The 19888-nt window shown below is 46.6% G+C and overlaps 1 protein-coding gene across 1 annotated transcript; it reads right to left on the bottom strand.

The window, feature by feature from the left end:
• Positions 1-14546: 14546 nt before the first annotated feature.
• Positions 14547-17591, bottom strand: TMEM17 (transmembrane protein 17). Its single transcript, XM_066547819.1, has 4 exons — positions 17433-17591; positions 15956-16059; positions 15622-15735; positions 14547-15172 (listed from the first exon to the last, which is right to left on the bottom strand). Exons 1-4 carry the CDS (start codon positions 17578-17580, stop codon positions 14882-14884), a joined length of 657 nt encoding a protein of 218 aa, XP_066403916.1. The 5' UTR covers positions 17581-17591; the 3' UTR covers positions 14547-14881.
• Positions 17592-19888: the final 2297 nt, after the last annotated feature.

Here is a 19888-nt window from a genome sequence, read left to right as displayed (position 1 = left end):
AAGAGACATGTGTTTGTTCTTCTTCCTTGATCTGTAATTTGTCCTGAAAGTAGAAAAAAAAATTGTTTTCTAGAGGAAACATGGTGAAAATTGGTGCTTAGTATTATCTAGGGTCTATATAGGTATAAAATGGATTTAAACTTTGGAGGAAAATGAGGATAATCTCACTGCCACAGCGCCTGCTGGAGAAAGCTGGGAGCTGTCAGCAGAGGCTGATCTGGGACTGCAGATTGCTACTACAATTCACTTTACACAAATATCTGGTCATTTCAGCCTAGCTCCCAATGAGGACCCACTCCTGGGCTTTCCTTTTTCCCATGGTCCAAGTGCAAAGCTGCTTCTTGGCACAGATCATCTTTGCAAGAGCCTGCAGCACCACGATCCATGCTAAGGGTGGAAGGTCTAAATGGGCTGTCAGAGCTGGGCCTGCAGTGATGTTTTTTTCCTCCTGCCTCACCCTGGGCTCTCCCCTCTCCACAGGACTGGTGATGCCAACCTGCTGCTCACCTTCTGGCTGCACCTGGAGCCAGAGGACAGGAATGTGTCTCTGCTCCTGCGCTCCCACCTGCAGGAGCTGCTTGGCACCTCGCTGGGTGTGGAGAAGCTGCAGCTTGTTTCACTCTTTGTTGAAGGTGGGTGCTTCAGTTTATTTTTATTTTTTTTTCTGGGATAAACCCTTTAATGCCAAGCCTGACTTGACTTGGGGCGTCTATTCCTCATGATAGATGTGAACGAGTGCCAGGCTGGGCTCAGCCTCTGTGGGGAGGAGGCAGAGTGCTTCAATGGCGTGGGCACCTACCTGTGCCGCTGCAAGAAGGGCTACGAGGACCATTCTCCCACCAAGGCCGGCACGCTCTGCATCCGCGCTCCCCGAGCAGGTAGGGGGTGGAACTGCGGCTCTGCTCCCTCCCCGGGCTGCTGCTGTCCTGGCCTGAGTGGGGAGAGCCGCTGGAGTGAGCGAGCACACCAGGGCAAGGGGCCCTCTCCTAGCCGGGGGTCCTGCCCCTCTGCTGGTGTGTGCTGTGAGTGGTGGCTCGAGGTGTCCCTGCCACATGTGGAATGCCTTTGCAAGGGCTGGGAATAGAACCTCTTCATGAGCTTTAGGCTCCCTTGCCCCAGCCTGCTGCTTTCTCTGCATCGGGGCTGCAACCTGGCACATGTGAGCCCTTAAGTTATAAGCAAAGTGTGGTCGGGGTGATTTCTAAGCTACCTCTGCTGTAACTGATGTGATCAGCAAACCTGGTGGCTCCTGGGGGTGCCCTTTGGTCTCCTGTCACCCTGTGTAGATCTTGGTGAGAAGGGCAGTGATGTTCCTGGTCTTTACCCCAGCTTTGACACAAGGCTCAGCAGATGGCATGTGGTGCTTGACTATAATCGGAGGTGGCTAATCCAATCCAATTGCAGAGCAATGGAGCCTCACAGGCTGGAAAACAGCAATATTCTGTAATATGTGCTCCAAACACTGCAGCTGCTTTACCAAAACTACTTCAACTTCACTGCAGTGGTTTAAACCTTAACTTGAGCTCATAGCCAAATATAATTTCTCATCCATCCTACCAACTCCAAGTTAATTAACAACTTGAGTAGTCTAAGCCTGTACAGATCAGCTGGTTATTGTTATATTCTGACACAGGTAATTTTATAAATCCATCTTTATCTGCTGGGCCATAGGGAGGGTCCCTCCAGGCCTGGATGGGAACAGCAGCAGACGTTTTAATCTCCATGTAGCTGCACATGGCTTTGGCAATGGCTTTGCTCTGTCAGGGTTCTTCTGGGGTAGCACCATCCTTGTGCTGCTCTGGGCTCTTGGTCTAAGTGTTTCCCTGGGATGGAGGTTTGGGAGATGTGCTCTGGCCTGGAGGCAGGTGTGAGGGTTCCTGGAGGGTGGCAGGGACCATGCTGAACTTCCCAGAGGAGATGTGGGGCATTTTGTGAGCACAGTGGGCACTGGGATGAGCCCATGGCTTTTCTCTTGCAGGGATCAGCACCTTCCTCCGCCACGCTGACATGCTGGTGGGGGCAGCCCTGGTGGCCGGCCTGGTGCTGCTGGTGGCCTTTGGTGGCCTCAGTGTCATGGCCCTGTGGGGACAGGCCCCCAGGAGGAGCCCAAGGCCCGAGGAGGCAGCGGTGAGGGCTGTGGAGGAGCCAGCCATGGAGCTGCACAGCCTGGGGCAGTGCCTGCAGCTCGACCCCTTCCAGCTGAAGCTGCGGGCCAGGTCTCCCGAGTGGCTCTGGAATGTCCGTGCCCCCCCCGGCCAGGCAGGACAGCAATTTCCAGAGCAGCCTCCCCCACTCTGAGGGGGGCCCGGGCCTCGGTGACCTGGGCAGGCACTCCTGCATTTCCCCGGGTTTCTGCCACAACCCCTGCCTGTGCCAACCCTTCTGTGTTTTATGGACCATGAATATCTCACAACAGTGTTCCTCATGTTGTAATTTAATTTTTTTTTAATGCTTGCGCAACTTGGGGAACAAAATATTTGCTTCACGCTGCTGTACGTCTGCTGATTTACTCTACTTGAGATCTGCACAGGAAAATTAAAAACTTTATTTTCTTTTAAAGAAAAAAGGAAGTAAGATGTTTTGGTCCTTAATATGAAATTAAAAATTATTCTGCATCCTGCTCAGTGCTGCCTGCTTTCTCCTGCTCCCAAGGCAGAGCTCTGTGGGAAGCCCTGGCATGACCTGAGGATCTGTGGAGTATTTCTTGCAGCCTGGCTGAGAAACACCTCCAGAACTTGACTTAAAAATTTGGTGAGAATCCTGCTCAGGTTATGGCAGGTGAGCCCCCACTCACTGAGTGATGGGAACAGCAGTTTTGGTGCTTGCAGCATTTTTGGATGTTGGCTGCACCCCCACCACCTCGTCCTGGCCAGCTGTAAAGCACAGCTGCCTTCCCAGCGTGTCCAGCAGCTGGAGCCTGGTAAACTCCTCTGTTTGCCTTTTTTAAGGGGGTTTCAATGGGCATCCCCCCTTTCCCCGGGAAGAAGCGGGCATGGAGCGTGGCAGGTGCCCCACTGGAGGGAGCTCTCAGCCTCCGAAAGCCCGGGAAGGAAGGAAGGAGGGGCCGCCCGGAGCTGCTCCCAGGGCTGGGCACGGCCGGGCTGCGGGTCCCTGCCTCAGACAGCTCGGTCACCGCTCGGGGCTGGTGTCCCGGCGTCTGTCAGGTGTGCGCTGAAGGCAGCGGGATTGCACAGGGATCTGCCCAGCTCAGGGTTTGCTCTGCACCGTCAGCTTAGAAGGGGCTGGGAATGGCCCTGCTGTGTTTGTCTGCAGGTGAGGATGCTGGCGGAGGAGTCAGAAGGGGTCCTGGCATGTTTCCCTAGGATAATTTGCTTCCATACTCCTCCCCCACCACACCCCAAAAATAAAACCCCAAACAAACAAAAACAACAACAACAACAACAACAAAAAAACCAAAAAAACCCAAACGAACAAAAAACATCCCAAAAACCAACAAAACAAACCCTGAAACCACCAAACCACCAAAAAATCCCAACCAAAAACAAAACAAAAAACCACCCCACCCCACCCCCCTCCCCCAAAAAAAAACCCAACCAAAACCAACCAACCAACAACAACAGAAAAGAAAATAAAAAAGAAGGAAGAGGCACTTCCTTTATCTCAGCTGTTGAATTGCTGAAGAAGCAGCATCTGCAGTGTGGAGGGGGATGGGTTTGCCAAAGGATTGCTTCAGCACAGGTTGGGGCACTGTAAATGGCAGTGTTGTCAGAACCACGTGAGGGCACTGTTTTTTTGCACTGAGGTGATAAAGGAACAAATAGCCTCTGTGTCCCTCTGGCGAGGCGTGGCTGGGCTGCTCTCCCATGACAGGCTCATCCCAATCAGCTGCCACTGATGGGGCTCCTGCCTGCAGAGACAGGTGAGGCAGAGCTGGTGCCTCCCTGCACACACTCCCCAACAGCAGCTCACTTCAGCACTGGGGCCATCCAGTTTTGGGGAGTGAAACAGAGAAAAATGGATCTCCTGAAGACACCCTGATCATTGCTTCCTTTGACATATGTGGAGCAATCACCTCTTACCAACCATTTTCTATGCATGGTTTTCAAAGTATTTTGTAAATAGCAGAGAATTAAATGCAAACATCCCCCTAGGAGGCAGGTAAGTGGGTGTAATTTTCCATTGTAAAGAGAAGGAAACTATTAATGTGTTTGCACACACTGTGCTTGTTTCCTCACTGAGATCAAAGACAAGCAGCAGGGGCTAAAATAATACTGTCATTACCTTGGCCTTGGATTTGGTCAGTCACCATCTCCCCTTTTCCCTTCTCGGATCCACAAAGGGGACCTGGGGGCTCTTTAGGTTGCTAACTCTACTCTCTCCCAGTCAGGTAAGGTTTGTATCCCAAAGCCAAGCAACTGTTAAGCAAATGGATGCTTCTGCTTTCTTCTCAGCTTTTCCAGGAGCAAGGTGAGCCTCACACTGTGCTCCCCTGTTGGAAGCCAGCTCCTTTAATACAGCTGTAGTCCGCTCTGTAACCCAAGCATGAGGATGACCCATGGATGATCCTCCCGTTGGATCACCTTTCCCTGCAGCTTTCATCCAGACAGAATGTCCTGCTGATGCTCATGCACAGGGCACAGAGGAAAGCCTGGAGGGATGTGCCTGGGCAGGGTTTTCTGCAGCCAAACCCATGGCAGCAGCAGGTCCACCTGGGCTCTGGGTGCATGCAGGAGGAGATGGCATGCTGCACCCCTCTTATCTGGTGTGAAGCGACAGCACCTGCCCCTCATGGCTGTGCCTGGGAGAAATGTCAGGCTTTTACTGGGAGCACCTAAGGTATGTGTGTGATCTGTGTGTGAAACAGCAGGATAGAGCCAGGGATCAAGCCCATTGTGAGCAGTAGTTAGCAGGGGGTTTCCCTGTTACAAAAATCCACCATTTCAGTCTCAAATAGTGATGCTTTTTATTTTCCAGTATGTCTAAAGAAACTGTTTTGCCTCATGAACTCTAGGCTGGCTTTAAGAACAGCCCATCCCTCCTTTCCTGCTCCCAGCTGAATTGAGAGGGGCTGACATCTCAGAATCCCAGGATGGGTCAGGCTGGAAGGGACCACTGTGGGTCATCTGCTCCAACCTCCCTGCTCAAGCAGGGCCATCCCAGAGCACAGGGCACAGGATGGTGTCCAGGTGGTTCTTGGCTATCCCCAGTGAGGGAGACTCCACAGCCTCTGGGCAATCTGTCCCAGTGCTCAGGCACTGCACAGGGAAGCTCTTCCTCATGTTCAGGTGGAACTTCCTGAGCCTCAGTTCCTGCCCCATTGTCCCACTGCCTCTGGACAGAGCCTGGTCCATGCTCTGGCCCCTCCCTGCAGGCACTGACAGACATGGATGAGGTTCCTCCCAGTGTCTCTTCTCCAGGCTGAGCAGCCCCAGCTCCCCCAGCCTCTCCTCAGAACTGAGGTGCTCCAGTCCCTTCATCATCTCTGTCCCCCTCTGCTGGACCCTCTCCAGGAGCTCCAGGTCTCCCTTGTCCTGAGGATGCCAGAACTGGAGCCAGCACTGCAGACTGGCCTCCCCAGGGCTGAGCAGAGGGGCAGGATCACCTCCCTGCCCTGCTGCCAATGCAGTTCCTGATGCAGCCCAGGGTCCCCTTGGCCTTCTTGTCCCCAGGGCAGGGCTGGCCCATGGACAGCTCCTTGTCCAGCAGCACCCCCAGGTCCTTCTGTGCAGAGCTGCTGCCCAGCAGGTCACCCCAGCCTGTGCTGGTGCCTGGGGCTGTTCCTGCCCAGCTGCAGACCCTGCACTGGCCCCTGTGGAACTCCAGGAGGTTCTTCCCTGCCCATCTCTCCAGGCTGTCCAGGTCCCTCTGAAGGGCTCAGAGCCCTCTGGGGTATCAGCCACTGCTCCCGGCTTCCTGGCACCAGTGAACTTGCTGAGCAGGCACTCTGTCCCAAACTTCCTTCCCTCTGCTGCAGGTCAGGGTACTGGCATCTGCTCTTCTCTTACATCTGCTGTGGATTGAACTAATAGACAATAAAACAAGACAAATCTGCTGGATCTGCAAATCTGAATTTGCTCAGAGATTGACTGGAAGCTCTGCTGTTTCTGACATGCAAAATGAATTTGTCACCTCACTGTGCAGCGCTCTGCTTGCTCACAGCCCTTGGCCATATGAAATGACACACTCTGGTGATTTATGGGCCACCACAAATGATTTTTTTCTTTTCAGTAGGAACTGTTCTCTCATGCATTATTGCTCTGTGACTGAGCATTGTGCAGAGGTTTGAGAGAGTCCAGGGTTTACTTGGAGATTGGGACATACCCTAGGAACTGCAGGTGAAGAACAGTATTTGTACATCAGCTGATTTTTTTTTTTTTTTTTTTTTGAGCAGACATTTACTAAACCTGGTTGAACACATTCTCCCGAAATCCTTCAAGTTCATCTGACTGGTTTTCCCCTGGATTTTGAGGCAGGCAGGGCAAACATCATCTGGCCCCATAGCACTTGGACATGAACCATCAAGCTAGGGCAAAAGACATAGAGGCAGTTCCTTGTGGGAGACTCCTCATTCTATTTGCACCTACTTCATCAGAAAAGCCAAGAAAAATGGGAGACATCTCATTCAACCTGTGGTGGCTGTGGCTGGTACCTTAACATGAGAAGTGAAAGCAACAAATAATGTGTGGTGAGAATCACTGTGAAGGGAAATGCTGGACATGAATTGGGTTTTCTTTCCTACAACAAGCAGAGAGCTGGGAAAGGGATGTGGGTGCTCACAGCTCACTGGGACACCACTCCTATGTCTTTGCTGCCCACCACTCTCTGCCACTTAGTAGAGGCTGGGGCATTGCTGAGGTCATTGTCGTGCTGAGGGAGACCTCCAGGGGCTCTGATGTTCTTGTGTGAAAGTGGTGCATGTAGGAGGACACTAGAGTGAAGATGTGGGAGTGTGGCTTCATGCTGAATGGTTTGAATGGCATTAAGCTGTAATATAACCACAAACCAGGGAGAAGGTGGGTTTTGCCCTATCAGCTCAAGTGCAGAAAACTGTAGCAGTATTTTGTTGACTGGCTGAGTGATACTCCCTCAAGTGAGTGACTGTGATTAAGTGAAGATATATCTGCAACAGGTTCAAATTAGTGAGGCAGAGCAGAGAAATGAGGCCTACAGCTGTCACTTTTCTTCTAGCCTGGTCTAAAAGCCTGTTCTCCATCCCAGAGGAGACAGCTGCAGCTCCCTGCCTGCCCTGTGGATATCACTTTAGAGTTTGAGTTCACTGTGTGTGTGGCAGCTGGAGCTGCTGCCACACACACAGTGATCACCTGCAGATGTCTGTGCATGCAAGCAGGGGCTCTGCAGAGATGGAGGCTTTTGGGGAGTGAGGAGCACTCTCTAAATAGTCATATTTCTTGGAAGGAGGCAGCACAGACTGTGAATTGGGTCTGTTCCCAGAGCATCTTAATTCACAAGTGATTAGCTGTTAATTATTATGCAATAAATTACTTAATAAATGAGTATTCTTCACAGCACCTATTATGCCACATGACGTCAGCTGAACTGTGTGAAATACATGTAATTACTGTCGCAGAAATGTAATTATAGCTCTCCCCACCCTCAAATTCTTGTGTGTCCATCAGCCATGGCATGGGCCCTTGGACCAGGGCTCTGGGCAGACAGTGCCACTGTGCACCACCAGACACTTTTCCCCCTCTTCCACGGCTGCTTTCAGTTTCCAATGAATCTCAGGATTCATTGTGCAGGAGGCAAAAAAATCTGTCCTCAGCTGTGCATTAACTTTGTCTCAGTCTCAGTGTCAGGCTTAAAAGCCTTCATATAACCCTGAGGGCAACATTAAGCTCTCATAGTTAGCCTTAAAGAGAATATTTAAAAAAAATCTTACTACACATGCTGAATTCATCCCAGTTTTGTTTATAAGTGTTTTTGCTTTATAAGGCTTGAACAGTTAAAACCCTAAGGAAGGGTGCATTCTCCTGCTGGAGTACTTCAGTCCAAAATGTTTTTGCAGTGACCTAACTTTGTTTGTGGCCCTGAAGAGGGAGAGGTGGAGTCTCTTAACTGAGATCATCAAAATATTTGTGCTGGTTATGTGCATTTTAGATCTGCCCTTGAAATGATTCAACTTAGCCATGCCTTAATTTGTTTTGGGCATTTGAACTTTAATTTTTCCCCCTAGTTCTTGTTGGTGTGACTTGTGCCAGTTGGCCATGGGGGTCTGTAATTGTGGATTTGGGTGTTTTTGGCTGCTTTTTGGGAAATGCAGTGGTCTGTCTGGCTTTGCTCAAAGGTGGAAGGAGAAATAGGGATGGAGAAAAATATCTGCACATGACTGAATAAGTGCAACAGTTTGAACTTAATCAGCCAAAATGGCTCTCTTAAGGGTGGGTTGCACATGTGAAAGATATATTGCAGTAAAGATGTGCTTGATTATACCAACAAATGTGGAATAGCAGGAAGCTATCATGGAAAATAAGCACTAGATATTACAATGGGGATTTCTCACATTGCTAGCAAGGGGGAAAGCTGCCCGGCCCCTCTGCTGGCTGAAAACACCATAGAAGATATTTCCAATTGCTTTTTTCCCCTAAAAAGGATCCCGGCAACAGCATCCATGTGTGTGCTGCTGTCAGCAAAGCTGGTGCCTCCATTTTTCTTAGTTTGCAGCTCCCACTGCTGCAGCAGCAGATAAACCAAACTGTGAGCGCTCCCTGAACACAGCCCCAAAAAAGCATTATGTACATGTCTAACCCATCAAAGGCACACAGAAGGGAGAGCAGGAACGAGCTGCCTGTCAGAAAGCTAAAGAGTGATAATGATGCACAGCAAATGGGTGGGAAATAACAGGGCTGTCACTGCAAGGCTGCTGGAGCACTGAGCCAGCCACGGGTGCCTGTTCTGCATAAAAACAGCACTGGGGTTTCTGCAGGGCTGACTCACACGTGCCTGGAAAAGTGCCTGGTTCCCAGAATGTGTGGGAAGGTCTGTGCTCTGGATGTCCTTCATATAGGACAGTAATCTGATGGCACAGAATGGGCAGAGCCATATTACCTATGGAGCAAGCAGGACTGGCTGGAGGCTTTCAGCTTTGGGGGAGAAGGGTCCTCAGCCTTCAGGCCCAGGACAAGGTCTGTTCATGGCTGATTTCAGCAGTGCTAAAACTGATGCCTTGTGAAGGCTGACCTAGGACAGAGACTAAACAGAGCTAAAGTAGGTATTTATTAAAAGCTCTCAATTGATCCACCTTGGACAGCATAACCCAAAATGGTCACAAAATGCCTGACCGGTCACAGGGTCTCACACTTTTATGAGTTTTTGCCCATTAGCATATTGGAGCTAATTGTCCAATTACAGCTTTAGCCCATGAAGTCCCATGCTTCTTGCTTTTCCCTCTTCAGTCCAGGTTGCTTATGCTCTTGGGCCTGAGATCTGGATCTGTTGTCCTTGGTCCCCAGCTAGAGAAGGAATGGTTTTGTCTACCTGCTCTGTGAAGAAAGCTTACTGTCCCCTAATATGAAGCCCAGACCCACACACTAAAGCAGCACAGAATCTGAAAAATATAAAAGCTAAAACCAGAGGCATCAAAACCAAAGTAGGAAAATGGCTTAAAACACTGCACAACTTCTCTGAACATCCTGACCTGCTCTCACCAAAGTTGAAGAATAGTAAGAAATTATTATTTTATTCTACAAGCCCAGATGGTTTGTTCAGCAGGGCAATGGACAGAGCTCCTGACTGAAGGAAGTGGGGGTCAGTCCCTTTTCCCAGGTAATAAGTGCTAGGACAAGAGGAAACAGCCTCAAGTTATGCCAGAGGAGGCTGAGTTTGGATATTAGGGTGAATCTCTTCACCAAAACTGTGGCCAGGCAGTGGGACAGGCTGCCCAGGACAGTGGTGGTGTCATTGTCCCTGGGAGTGTTCAAAAACTGTGCAGATGTGGTGCCCAGGGACATGGGTTACTGGTGGGCCTGGTAATTATAACCCTGGCTGGGACTGGGTTATCAGCTGGACTCCACATTTTCAGAGGTATTTTCCAGTCTTTCCCTGTGATTTTATCACTCTCTAATTGAAAGCTGTACTGAGAAATGCAAACACAGGCAAATGTGTCCCACCCTACTCACACCTGTTGGGTTGCTTTGTTGCAGGTGATGTTTAGAAAAAAATTACTCTTTCAGTGCATCCTAAAAAAACCCTCAGAGAATTTTCCTTGGTTGGGTTTTTATTCTTATTATCCAATCTCTGTTATCACTGCAATATTTCATGCTTCGGCGCAAAAAAAAAAAAAAAAAAAAAAAAAAAAAAAAAAAAAAGTCCTATTCAAGAACAAAGAAACCCACAGCTTTTCTTCATTTCAGTCTTTTGTGTCCAAAGGGCTTTCCTTAACTCAATAACTGAGTTTTTATTGTGTCACATTTCACTGTCCATGACTGCAGCCAGCCTGGCTAATCCTTTTGCTGCTGCCTTATCAGTATTTCCCCAAAAAAAGACATTGTCCTTTTTGTCCTTTTATTATTACCTTGACACCCGCTCCTGAGTGCCTGGCGGGGCTTGAGAACTTAAAAATTATTTTTTCAATGCAGTTTTATTTTGGAAAAAGGAGCAGCTTCAAATTATTTTCCCACCCCATGTTTTTATACATGCTTTGCTAACCATGATAGATCATTTGGAAATGGGAAAAAAAAAAAAGAGTGAGATTTAGGTTCCTCCAGGATTTTGAGACTGAAGGTGTTCAAAGACTTGCTGTTAACCTACTCCCAGCTGCAATGTAAAAGGAAGATTTGTTGCATTTCTGGTTGTAGTAAGAATTTGCTTCGAATTGAGGTGTTTTAAAAGCAAAAAACTAAAATCAAATACAGAGCCCTTTAGCTATATATTTTAATTGTTTGACTACTACACTGATATACTGCAGAAGATACTCAAGTATCTTGCTCTTGCAGACTTGAATCTTGTGATAAATTTTTTATTTCCTGTGCAAAAGACCAAACAAAGAGAGGAAAGATTCCCATGCTAACATCCTTTCTGTAATTGAAACAGGAGCTCAAACATTGACTCACTGACTGGCAGGGATCCCTCTGGACTGACACAGGCAGTGGCTGCGTGGGCTGAGGGGCTGTGCTCAAACCTCCAGCAGTACAAGTGATTATCAACAGGTATCTCTGATATCCTTCCCACCTTCATGACTTCAGCTGATTGTTTTCAATACCTGGCGAGTGTGGTAACTAAAGATGCTCAGGCATTTTTCCCTGATTATTTTACTTGAGCCTCCCAGTGTGAATATAAAAGGGTCTTTTCTATCCTTAAAGAACAACAGTGCCTTATTTCACAAACTGCAGGAACTCCTGCCTTGATACTGGATGTTCCAGGCAGCTCTCAAGGAAGTCATGAATACTTCCCAAATCCACCAGGGAAGCCACAGGCCTTGGCCATTCTTGCAGCTACCTGCCAGATCTGTTAATCTCTGTCTACAGTTCCTCTGTTGTGCTCATGCCTCTTGGCCAGTAAATGCTTCCCAGGGACTATATTATTTTCAAACCCTGGGCCATCTGAAGAAGAAAAAGTTAAAGTGCTTTTTTTTCCATAAGAAACTGCAAAAATTGCATGTATTTAATGAATGTGGAACTGAGTGCTCTAGGCTGCTGCTTAGCTGGAAGAATAACATTCTGCTGACTCCCTGAAGATTTCAAGCTGGTAAATTTTCACATTTATTTTCTTTTAATAAATTCTCTCCTTCATGTACCCAGGGGCAACTTTGGTGGCACCAATCATCAACATACACATTTTCTGTCTGTGTTACACTTCTTGAACCTATTTATTCCATTGTAGTTTAAATTCTTCTTGCTCTTATCAGCTGACCTTTACATACAGCTTTGCCTGCCTCCTTTAGCAAACTCTATTATCCTTGCTTTATTTGAAGCACTCAACAAGGTTATTTTTAATTGTTGCTATCCAACCTTTGTTCTGGAGAAACAAAATTTGTTTTTCAAAATAAATGATATCTGCAGCCTTTCCCAGCTATTGGCCATCTTATCAGACTATGTAATGATGCCAATTCTGCTTCATCAACTCTTTAATGATTCACAGTAAGTCCAGTCCAGTTTATAAGAGACAAAGGCAAGAGTGAAATGTATGATCTCATTCCTCTGGGTGCAATTCTTTCAGCAAATGTAAAGAGTGAGCTGTTGATATTGAAAGGTTAATGCTGTACCCTCTTTTTTATCAATTGTCTGTTTTCTATCAAATCTATGTCTTATCTTATGTCTACTTTATCAGATCTGCTTAAGTAAGGTACACATTTAAAGCCTCTTCTAAATTTAATTTCTCCTTCTGAAAGTCATGCAACTATTAAAAAAAAGAGAAATCCTTTTACAAAGTCTATTTTAGACAAGGGACACAGGCCAAGTCCAGGTATTAACCACTTGCCAACTATGCCCTTGATCACAAAATACTCCTCTCATCTTCAAATTGATCAGTAACCTAAAATAGAGCATTTTAAGATAATGCTCTTAGATAAGACCCATTCCTCATTTCTTTTATTCAGTTAAAGGAAATACATTGGTACAAATTTCCCTTAAAATTGGCTGTTGGCCTTTCCTGACAGTAACCTTCATGAAATAAAATAACTGATTTCTGTTCCCAGGTTTTAGCCACTCAAAGATCTTGATTGTGAAGGGAGAGCTGCTGGTAGCAATCTAGAGCATCAAAAAATACTTTTTGGGGTGTTCTTGGCACAAACTGCAGTGTGGCAGAAAGCCACTGTTGTACAGCTTGTGTTCAGAACTGTCTGGATGCTGCTCAGTGAACTCCCACGTGTTTCCAGTGGTTTTGGGTTCCTTCCTTTCATTTTGGTTTCCATCTATTCTCTAGAGGTGAGGAAAACCACCAGCCCTCCTTGCTGCCCAAATACTTGCTCTGCTGAATCTTAAATTCTCATGTGTATTTTATATACTTGTGTATTTTTTCTGCTTGCTTGATGTCTCACCAGCTCCTGTGAAATTTGGAAACTGAAGGGAAGTTTCATTGTGAAATTAAGACTGATAATTATGAAATTAAAAATAGACCAGCAGATCTGTTAGGAAGCCTGAGCAGAGTGTAGGTAGAGATCTTGTGTTTATCAAATATGTTCCTGAAGATTTACCTCACAAGCTGGTTTCTACCTTTACCATTTCCAGACAACTCTAACAGTGCTTTTCTTAATTCTATTTCCCCCTCCTCCTCCCCATCCCCAAAGAGCTGTGCATCCTTGTGTCTTTGACTCCAGACAGTTGTCTTGCATGGCAATCTGATCTTCCAAATGCATCATTTATGACTAAAATCAGGGATTTTGAGTTATACCTCATGGCCTTAGCCTGGAGGCCAGTTCCTTGTTGCCAGCATTGGTGTATGGTTGACTTTTTCAGCTTCATGTTGTATTTCATGTACTTAGTATTAAAAACCTTCCTTCAGCCCTGCTTTTAGCATTCTCCTGTAGTGTAACTGTGGTTGACATTAAAAATATACCCAATGTTCCCCTTGCATCAGTTAAGAATGTTTTGACAAGGATTTTCTAATGCTGGAAAAGTATTTTTGAAATGCTGTAACTTCTCCTTAAACCTCAGTGTGTCCCTCTCAGGCTCCGATTACAGGGCCCTAAATGTTTTATATTAATTGTTAAAAGACACTCTTAAGAGACTCTTAGAGAAATCCTCTCTTTCTGTGCAAAAATCCAAGATGGTAGTTTGCTTTAAAACAAAGGGGTATGTGCTCTGATAACATAAGCTTTATAATAATGAAATGAAGAAGCAAACTTAGTGTAATTCATTGTCCCATTCATTCATGGATTGAAAGGAAAATTAACCATTTTGGTAAAAACAAAAGCTAATGCCTTTTTCTCACTTGGGGTTCTGTAAGCTTTAAATATTCAACAGCTTTAAGCATAATGTGCCTTTTTCATGTTAGACTCATTTTCCTTCCAATCCTTTGAGCAGTTTGCATGCTTGTGCCAGCTTTCAAAACTGACAACTCCTGCCCTGCTCAAAGGTCTCAAAGGATTCTGGTGAAAAATTTATTTTAACGTTTGAGCTCTATCACTCCTTGACAGAAAAAGTGAACTTTCAGCCATTACCAAAACTGCAGAAGATAGCCTAAAATTTAATACACATAACAGGAATGAGAGAACCTTGGTATTTGCCCTGGCTTGGGAACAACAGGTTCTGCCTTTCAGTGACATAAAGCTACTTTTTTAATGCCTATAATTTTGTTACTGCTCTCTCTGCGAAAATTGCACCACTCTGACTTGATAGTTAGAACTGTAGCTAAGCCAAAGGAGATGAGCCATAAGAGTTTCGTGGAATGAATATCTTTGAAATTACATGCCTAGTATAGCAGTGAGGAATTTCTAAGAGCTGGAATTACCTGGAAGACCATCTCTGGAAGTGCAGTCTTTGTTCACTAACTTCTTTTTGAGCCTCAAGATCTCTTGGGGCTTTTGTTTCCAGTTTGGTTTTGGGTTGGGTTTTTTTCCTAACTGAGGTATCAGACACGAAATACGTGCAACAAATCTGGAAAACAGACAAAACTCGTACCACCACAAAAAAGCGTAGAAAAGATTTATTGTAAACAAAACAATTTTGTGCAAACAGTGGGAAAAAAGGCTTCTGGTATTTTACAAATGCCACAACTTTGTAACACGTAAAACGCTCCAAATCTACTCAGTCCACAAATAGTCCACTCAGGTCAATTATGCAATTGGCTTTGATTTTCCTTGCAGAAAAGAGCTCCATCCTCTGAGGTTTAATGTTGGCTCTTGAGCGAGATCTATTTTTTTCATACCTCTGAGGCAAGAAGGCAAAGAATGACCCAACAGAACGGAAACAGAATTGTGGCTGCACTGGGCTGGGCTCTGTTACCCCCTGAGGCCCTCGGGGCCCTACCAGCCCCGGGAGCCGCTGCCCGCGGCCAGGCTGCACAGGCCGGGCGCGGGGCGCTGCTCCTCCAGGAGGTGGAACTCGGTGAGGCGGAAGCGAGTGGCCAGAGTGTTCACCATCCTTCTCAGGGCGAAAAACGCTGCCACCACTTGGAAGGAGAGGAAGGCGGCGAAGATGATGTGGACGGCTCGCTCCAGAGAGTGGATTTTCAGACCTTCATTAAATAGCAAGAAGAGAATTATAGGCAACTGTGGGAGGAGAGTCAGGAGCCAAAACCCAGCCAGCTCAGGGACCTATAACAGGGAGACATCACCTATTAAAAACCCGACAGCTGAATGGGATGAAAAAATCCAAAATCTTGTGAACAAAACACATTTATTTTTAATTTTCCAAAAGCTGGTACATAATGTGGAAAGGCAAAGTGGGGTGGCTTCATATTTCCATATCCTGTGTTTTTAAGCATACTTGCATTTTCTGACAAAACAATTTTAGGGAGTGAGAGAGCTCTCTTCTGAGGGAAAACTACTTGAAATTCACAAAATTAAGTGGAAGCCAATGCCAAGGGAATAGAAGATGCAGAGTGCAACTGAAGAGAAACAACCATAGAAGATGCAGAGTGCAACTGAAGAGAAATAACCATGTCCTCAACTTAAATCTCTCAAATAAAATGCCTGCCAGTTAACGCTCAACTCCCAAAAGCAGAAATTCTTGCAGAAATTACTGTGACCCTCTGGTAACTTACTTTCTCCAGCAGATTGCCCACATATCCCAGGTAGAGTCGAATGAGCTCTGTCATAGAGACCAGGATCATGATGGTGACCAGGATGAACTTGTAATAATCTGATAAGGCTGGATACTGCAGGGGAAGAAGAAAGTAGAAGTTTCTGTCATGGTGTCTGTGATTAAATGAAGATGCTCTGTGCTACTCTCAGCTGACAGTATTGGCACCTGAACCTCCAGTTTCCATGAATTCCCAAATCAGTGTAAAGACCTCTAACTCCAGTGAGCTGTATCCCACACCTGGACGTGTCTGATGTAACATACATTTACAAACCACCACTTTCCTTCCTTCTCACCTTCACGTAGAGGATGGCAACTGTGATGAGCCACCAAAACGGGAAGAAATAAACATTGAAATAGAGGGACATCTGCAGTGGCAAACTGGAAAGGATTTCACAATCTGTACAGAGAGAAAGAAGATTTTATCACTCCAGCTGTAAATATGACAGAAGGATACTGCTCCATCTTAGCTTCATGCAGGGCAGTAATTTGACTCTTCCCAGTCAAATAAAATGTTAAGAAAAATATTTTTGTTTATCCAGAGGAAATCTTCACACCCTATCTGGAGTTACATCATTTCCTGGAATCCAAGGCACCTTTTGGCTCCTGGGACAGAGCACTTTTATAATATAGTCATATAATCAAGCTGAGTGTCCAATTGTTGATTACCTGGTGGCTTTTAGCTTACTCCACCATCTCTGACTGAGGCTTATGTCAAGAGAGCTGCTAGAGAGCAGGCTTGCATGGCCCACTCTTCACTTTCAACCTTTTATTTAAACAGACACTTGGATGGTAATTTGATTCTTAAGAGATAACAGTTTCAAATATGTGTCAAACTAAAGCTCATCCTTTCAGGCGGGTACAGGACAAGCTGCATCACACAACTCAATGTAGAGAAAAGCAAGTCTCAAACTCCAACATGCGGGCAGTAAATTCTGTACTTACAACTTTATAATAGACCTACAAGGTCAGATTTAAGGAAAAATTTACTTAAAATCAGAGAAGCCAAGAGTTCAAATTTCTATTGTCATCCCAATGTTTAGGTATTTTAAAGGTTTCCTTGACATGGCATTGCTATTTATAAATTCTGTGCAAATTCTAAAACTGTGTTTGGATGAATGTTCAAGCAACATAAGCCAATTCTAATTAATTTTTCTATCCCTAAATTAAATTAATGCTTATTTGCTGGGATTGCTGAGATTAATGCAAAAGCCAGACAGTATTGCAATGGCTGTTGCTACAGCAACTCCCCAAGATATGTATGTGTAAAACTGAATTTTTGAAATCCCCATGTCCAGTAATTTGCAATTGGATATTAACACAGGAGTATTCTTCACACAGCAAGCCACATAAAAAGAGACTAAAGATAGATGCTATTGGTGAAATGTTTGATAAATGAAATGAAGAACTCGTAAGCGTTAGCAGTGTTACTACACAAAGGAAGCAGGAACTCCTCTCTTGAAACAAGAACGTCTTGTTGATTAATTCGATCGGCTCAGAATGGATTTATGGGCTGAAATCACGCCAGCCTCTCTGTGCAGGCTGCACTGTGTGCATTGCCATGGCTACTCTCGCGCTAGAGGTTTGAACAGGGCGCGGGTTGGGCCGCAGCCACCGCTCTCCCCGCCAGGCCGGGTGCACACAGAGAGAGCCACCGGCCACAGCAGCTCCTGCGGGCGCTGCCTCCGGCGGGCCCGACCCAGGCTCCTCAGCAGAGCCCCGGGCCCGGCGCCGCCCGCACGGCCGGCCCGAGGCGGCGGAGTCGCGCTGTACCTGCGCGGTAGCCCGGGAAGCCCGGGGGGGCGCGGGGGCCGTCGCCGAGCGCGGTGCGGTGGCTGTCGCTGAACACGGAGCTGCTGAAGGAGACGAGCCGCCGCCGCAGCGGCTCGGGCAGCGTCGGGGGCCCCTCAGGCCGCGCCATCGCGCCCAGGCCGCGGCGGGGCCGCGCAGGCGCCGTGGCGCCCGCAGGGCTGAGGGGCCGGGACGGGGCCGGGGCGATGGCGGTGCTGGGGCGGGAGCGATGCCGGGCTTGGGGCGGGAGCGATGCCGGGCTTGGGGCGGGAGCGATGCGGGGCTTGGGGCGGGGGGAGCGGAGCCTCCGCCCCGGGGACGGACCCCGAGCCCCCAGGGGCGCGGCATTGGCGGGACGGAGCTGTGGCCATGCCCTGGCGCTGGGAGCTGCCGGTGCCAGCGGCTGCCCTCAGTTCCCGCATCCCTTTGCTTCGTTTCGCATCAGTCCGAGGGGATTTTTTTTCTTCCACTCTGTGGTTTTCTGAGAAGGTAACGGGAATGATGGCCTGAGGAAAGGTGCTGTAGAAGCGCTCTTTTCCCATCTAGATAAATCCGGGAGAATGATGGTCCTCGATGAGGGTCAGAGAGGGAGCGGGGAGTGGAAGAATGGTGAACGTTCTGTGTTGCCACTTAAAGTGGATATGAATGACTCATTTTACGAGAGATGCAGGTGTAACTGAGCCAGAAAATACCTTTTCCTCAAGGAAATCTGTGTGTGCTACTCTGAAGTTAAAAGCTGTGGTTTTACCAAGACGGCTGAAGCCCAGTCGGCTTTGTCCCTTACTGGGGGTTTCATGGAATCACAATAAGTTAATAATATACACCCAACTTCTTGTGCTTTTTTTACTTGGAAAATACAGGCCCTCTAGAAATGAGGTAATTTGCTCTCCAGGTTTTTCAATCACCTTAGGGCCTGATTCTTTCAAGAAAAAAAAGGATGCCATTCTTAGGCGTGCAGCAAGTTATTTTCTGCACAACCAAAATGAAAGAGCAGCTTGTGCCTTCTACTATGCGAGCTTTTCTGCACCTAATGTGACATAGAATTACAGGATGGTTCAGGTGGGAAGGGAACTTAAAGACCACAGTGTTCCAGGCCCCCTGCCATGGGCAGGGACACATTCACTGGGCAGGACATGCCAGCTCTCTTCTCCTGCTCCCCCACTCCAAATCATGTTCAGCTTTGTCCCGGGGTGATCATGCTCCAGTATGACTTTCTAAACTCAATTATCTCCAACTAAATAATTTAAACCCTAGTTTAAATTTAATTTCATTCTATCCTACTGGGAGGACTACTGAGAAAGATGGCTAAACAAGGAGGAGTTCTGAGAAATCCATTTGGCTTTTGAGCTGGTGAATGGTGTGGTATTGACAACAGATACTTTCCTAAGGACTTCTCCAAACATGGGTATGCCAGCAGGAATCTGCATTAAAAAATAACTGAAATTATAGAAGAGTTTGAGGATCACTTTTATATTTGAGGAAACTTTATGAAATCCAGAATTAATGTTCAGATGGGTATCTGAACTTTAAAAAGTGCAGTCTGTGTCAGTTATCTTGCCAATTGCCAGTAGGTGCTGGAAGGTATTTCCTTTCAGGCTCAACAACTGTTATGGTGACTTTTGCACTGTTTAGCCAATATGTTCATAAAGTTCTCTGCTATAGAATGGGGTAAGGTGAGGAATCTCAATGAGATTGCCAGAAATGTTGTTTTACTGTTGTTACCTTAGACCTGACCTGATTAACCACTCTACAAGTTAGGGAGACTCATCCCATACTCTCAATGATTAAGACACAAGAAACAGGCTTATATGAATCAAAATATGGCAGAGTTTTGATTAAGTTAGATATTCATGGAAGTCTCAAGGTTTTTTCCATGGTATAAGTAGGTGGCATGTAAAAGTTCACCCTTTAAGGATTTTCCTGTTAATTACTTTTTCTGAATGGAAGATGGAAGAATTTTTCCTGAACTACACAATGTTATGCCTTTTCCTGATACCAGTGGCTTTGACTGGGGACCCTGATCTTCCTAATACTGCTTGTTCTGAAAACCTTCAAGCATGTAGCCAGGTGTCCTGCCAGCAGCTCTGCAGCAGCCAGTGGTGTTTTGCAGAATTGGGCTCTGCCCTTGTAAAAACTGAAGCAATCCAGTTTAGGAGCCAGGGAAGTGGGTAAAGGAAAGGCTGATGGCATGCAGACACCACAAGAAATGTATGGATTTGCCAGGCAGGCTCAGCTTCCAGACTCAAGGTGTGACTCTGTGATATTTGGCAGCCTTCCATTTTCAACAGATGGCCCAGCATTCTGCATGCCCCCACAAAATAAAGTTGTGCACACTTTTGTTTAATATTTTTGTCTGTGCAGACACTTAAAATATTCCCTTAGGAGAAACTCTTTGTTTTTACTAATTCTGTTTGATTTTTATTAGACTACAGCCTCCT

This window comes from Molothrus aeneus, chromosome 3, assembly GCF_037042795.1.
Source record: "Molothrus aeneus isolate 106 chromosome 3, BPBGC_Maene_1.0, whole genome shotgun sequence".
Taxonomy (NCBI): Eukaryota; Metazoa; Chordata; class Aves; order Passeriformes; family Icteridae; genus Molothrus; species Molothrus aeneus.
The sequence above is the reverse complement of the archived record's forward strand: the minus strand, read 5'-3'. Positions and strand labels throughout refer to the sequence as shown.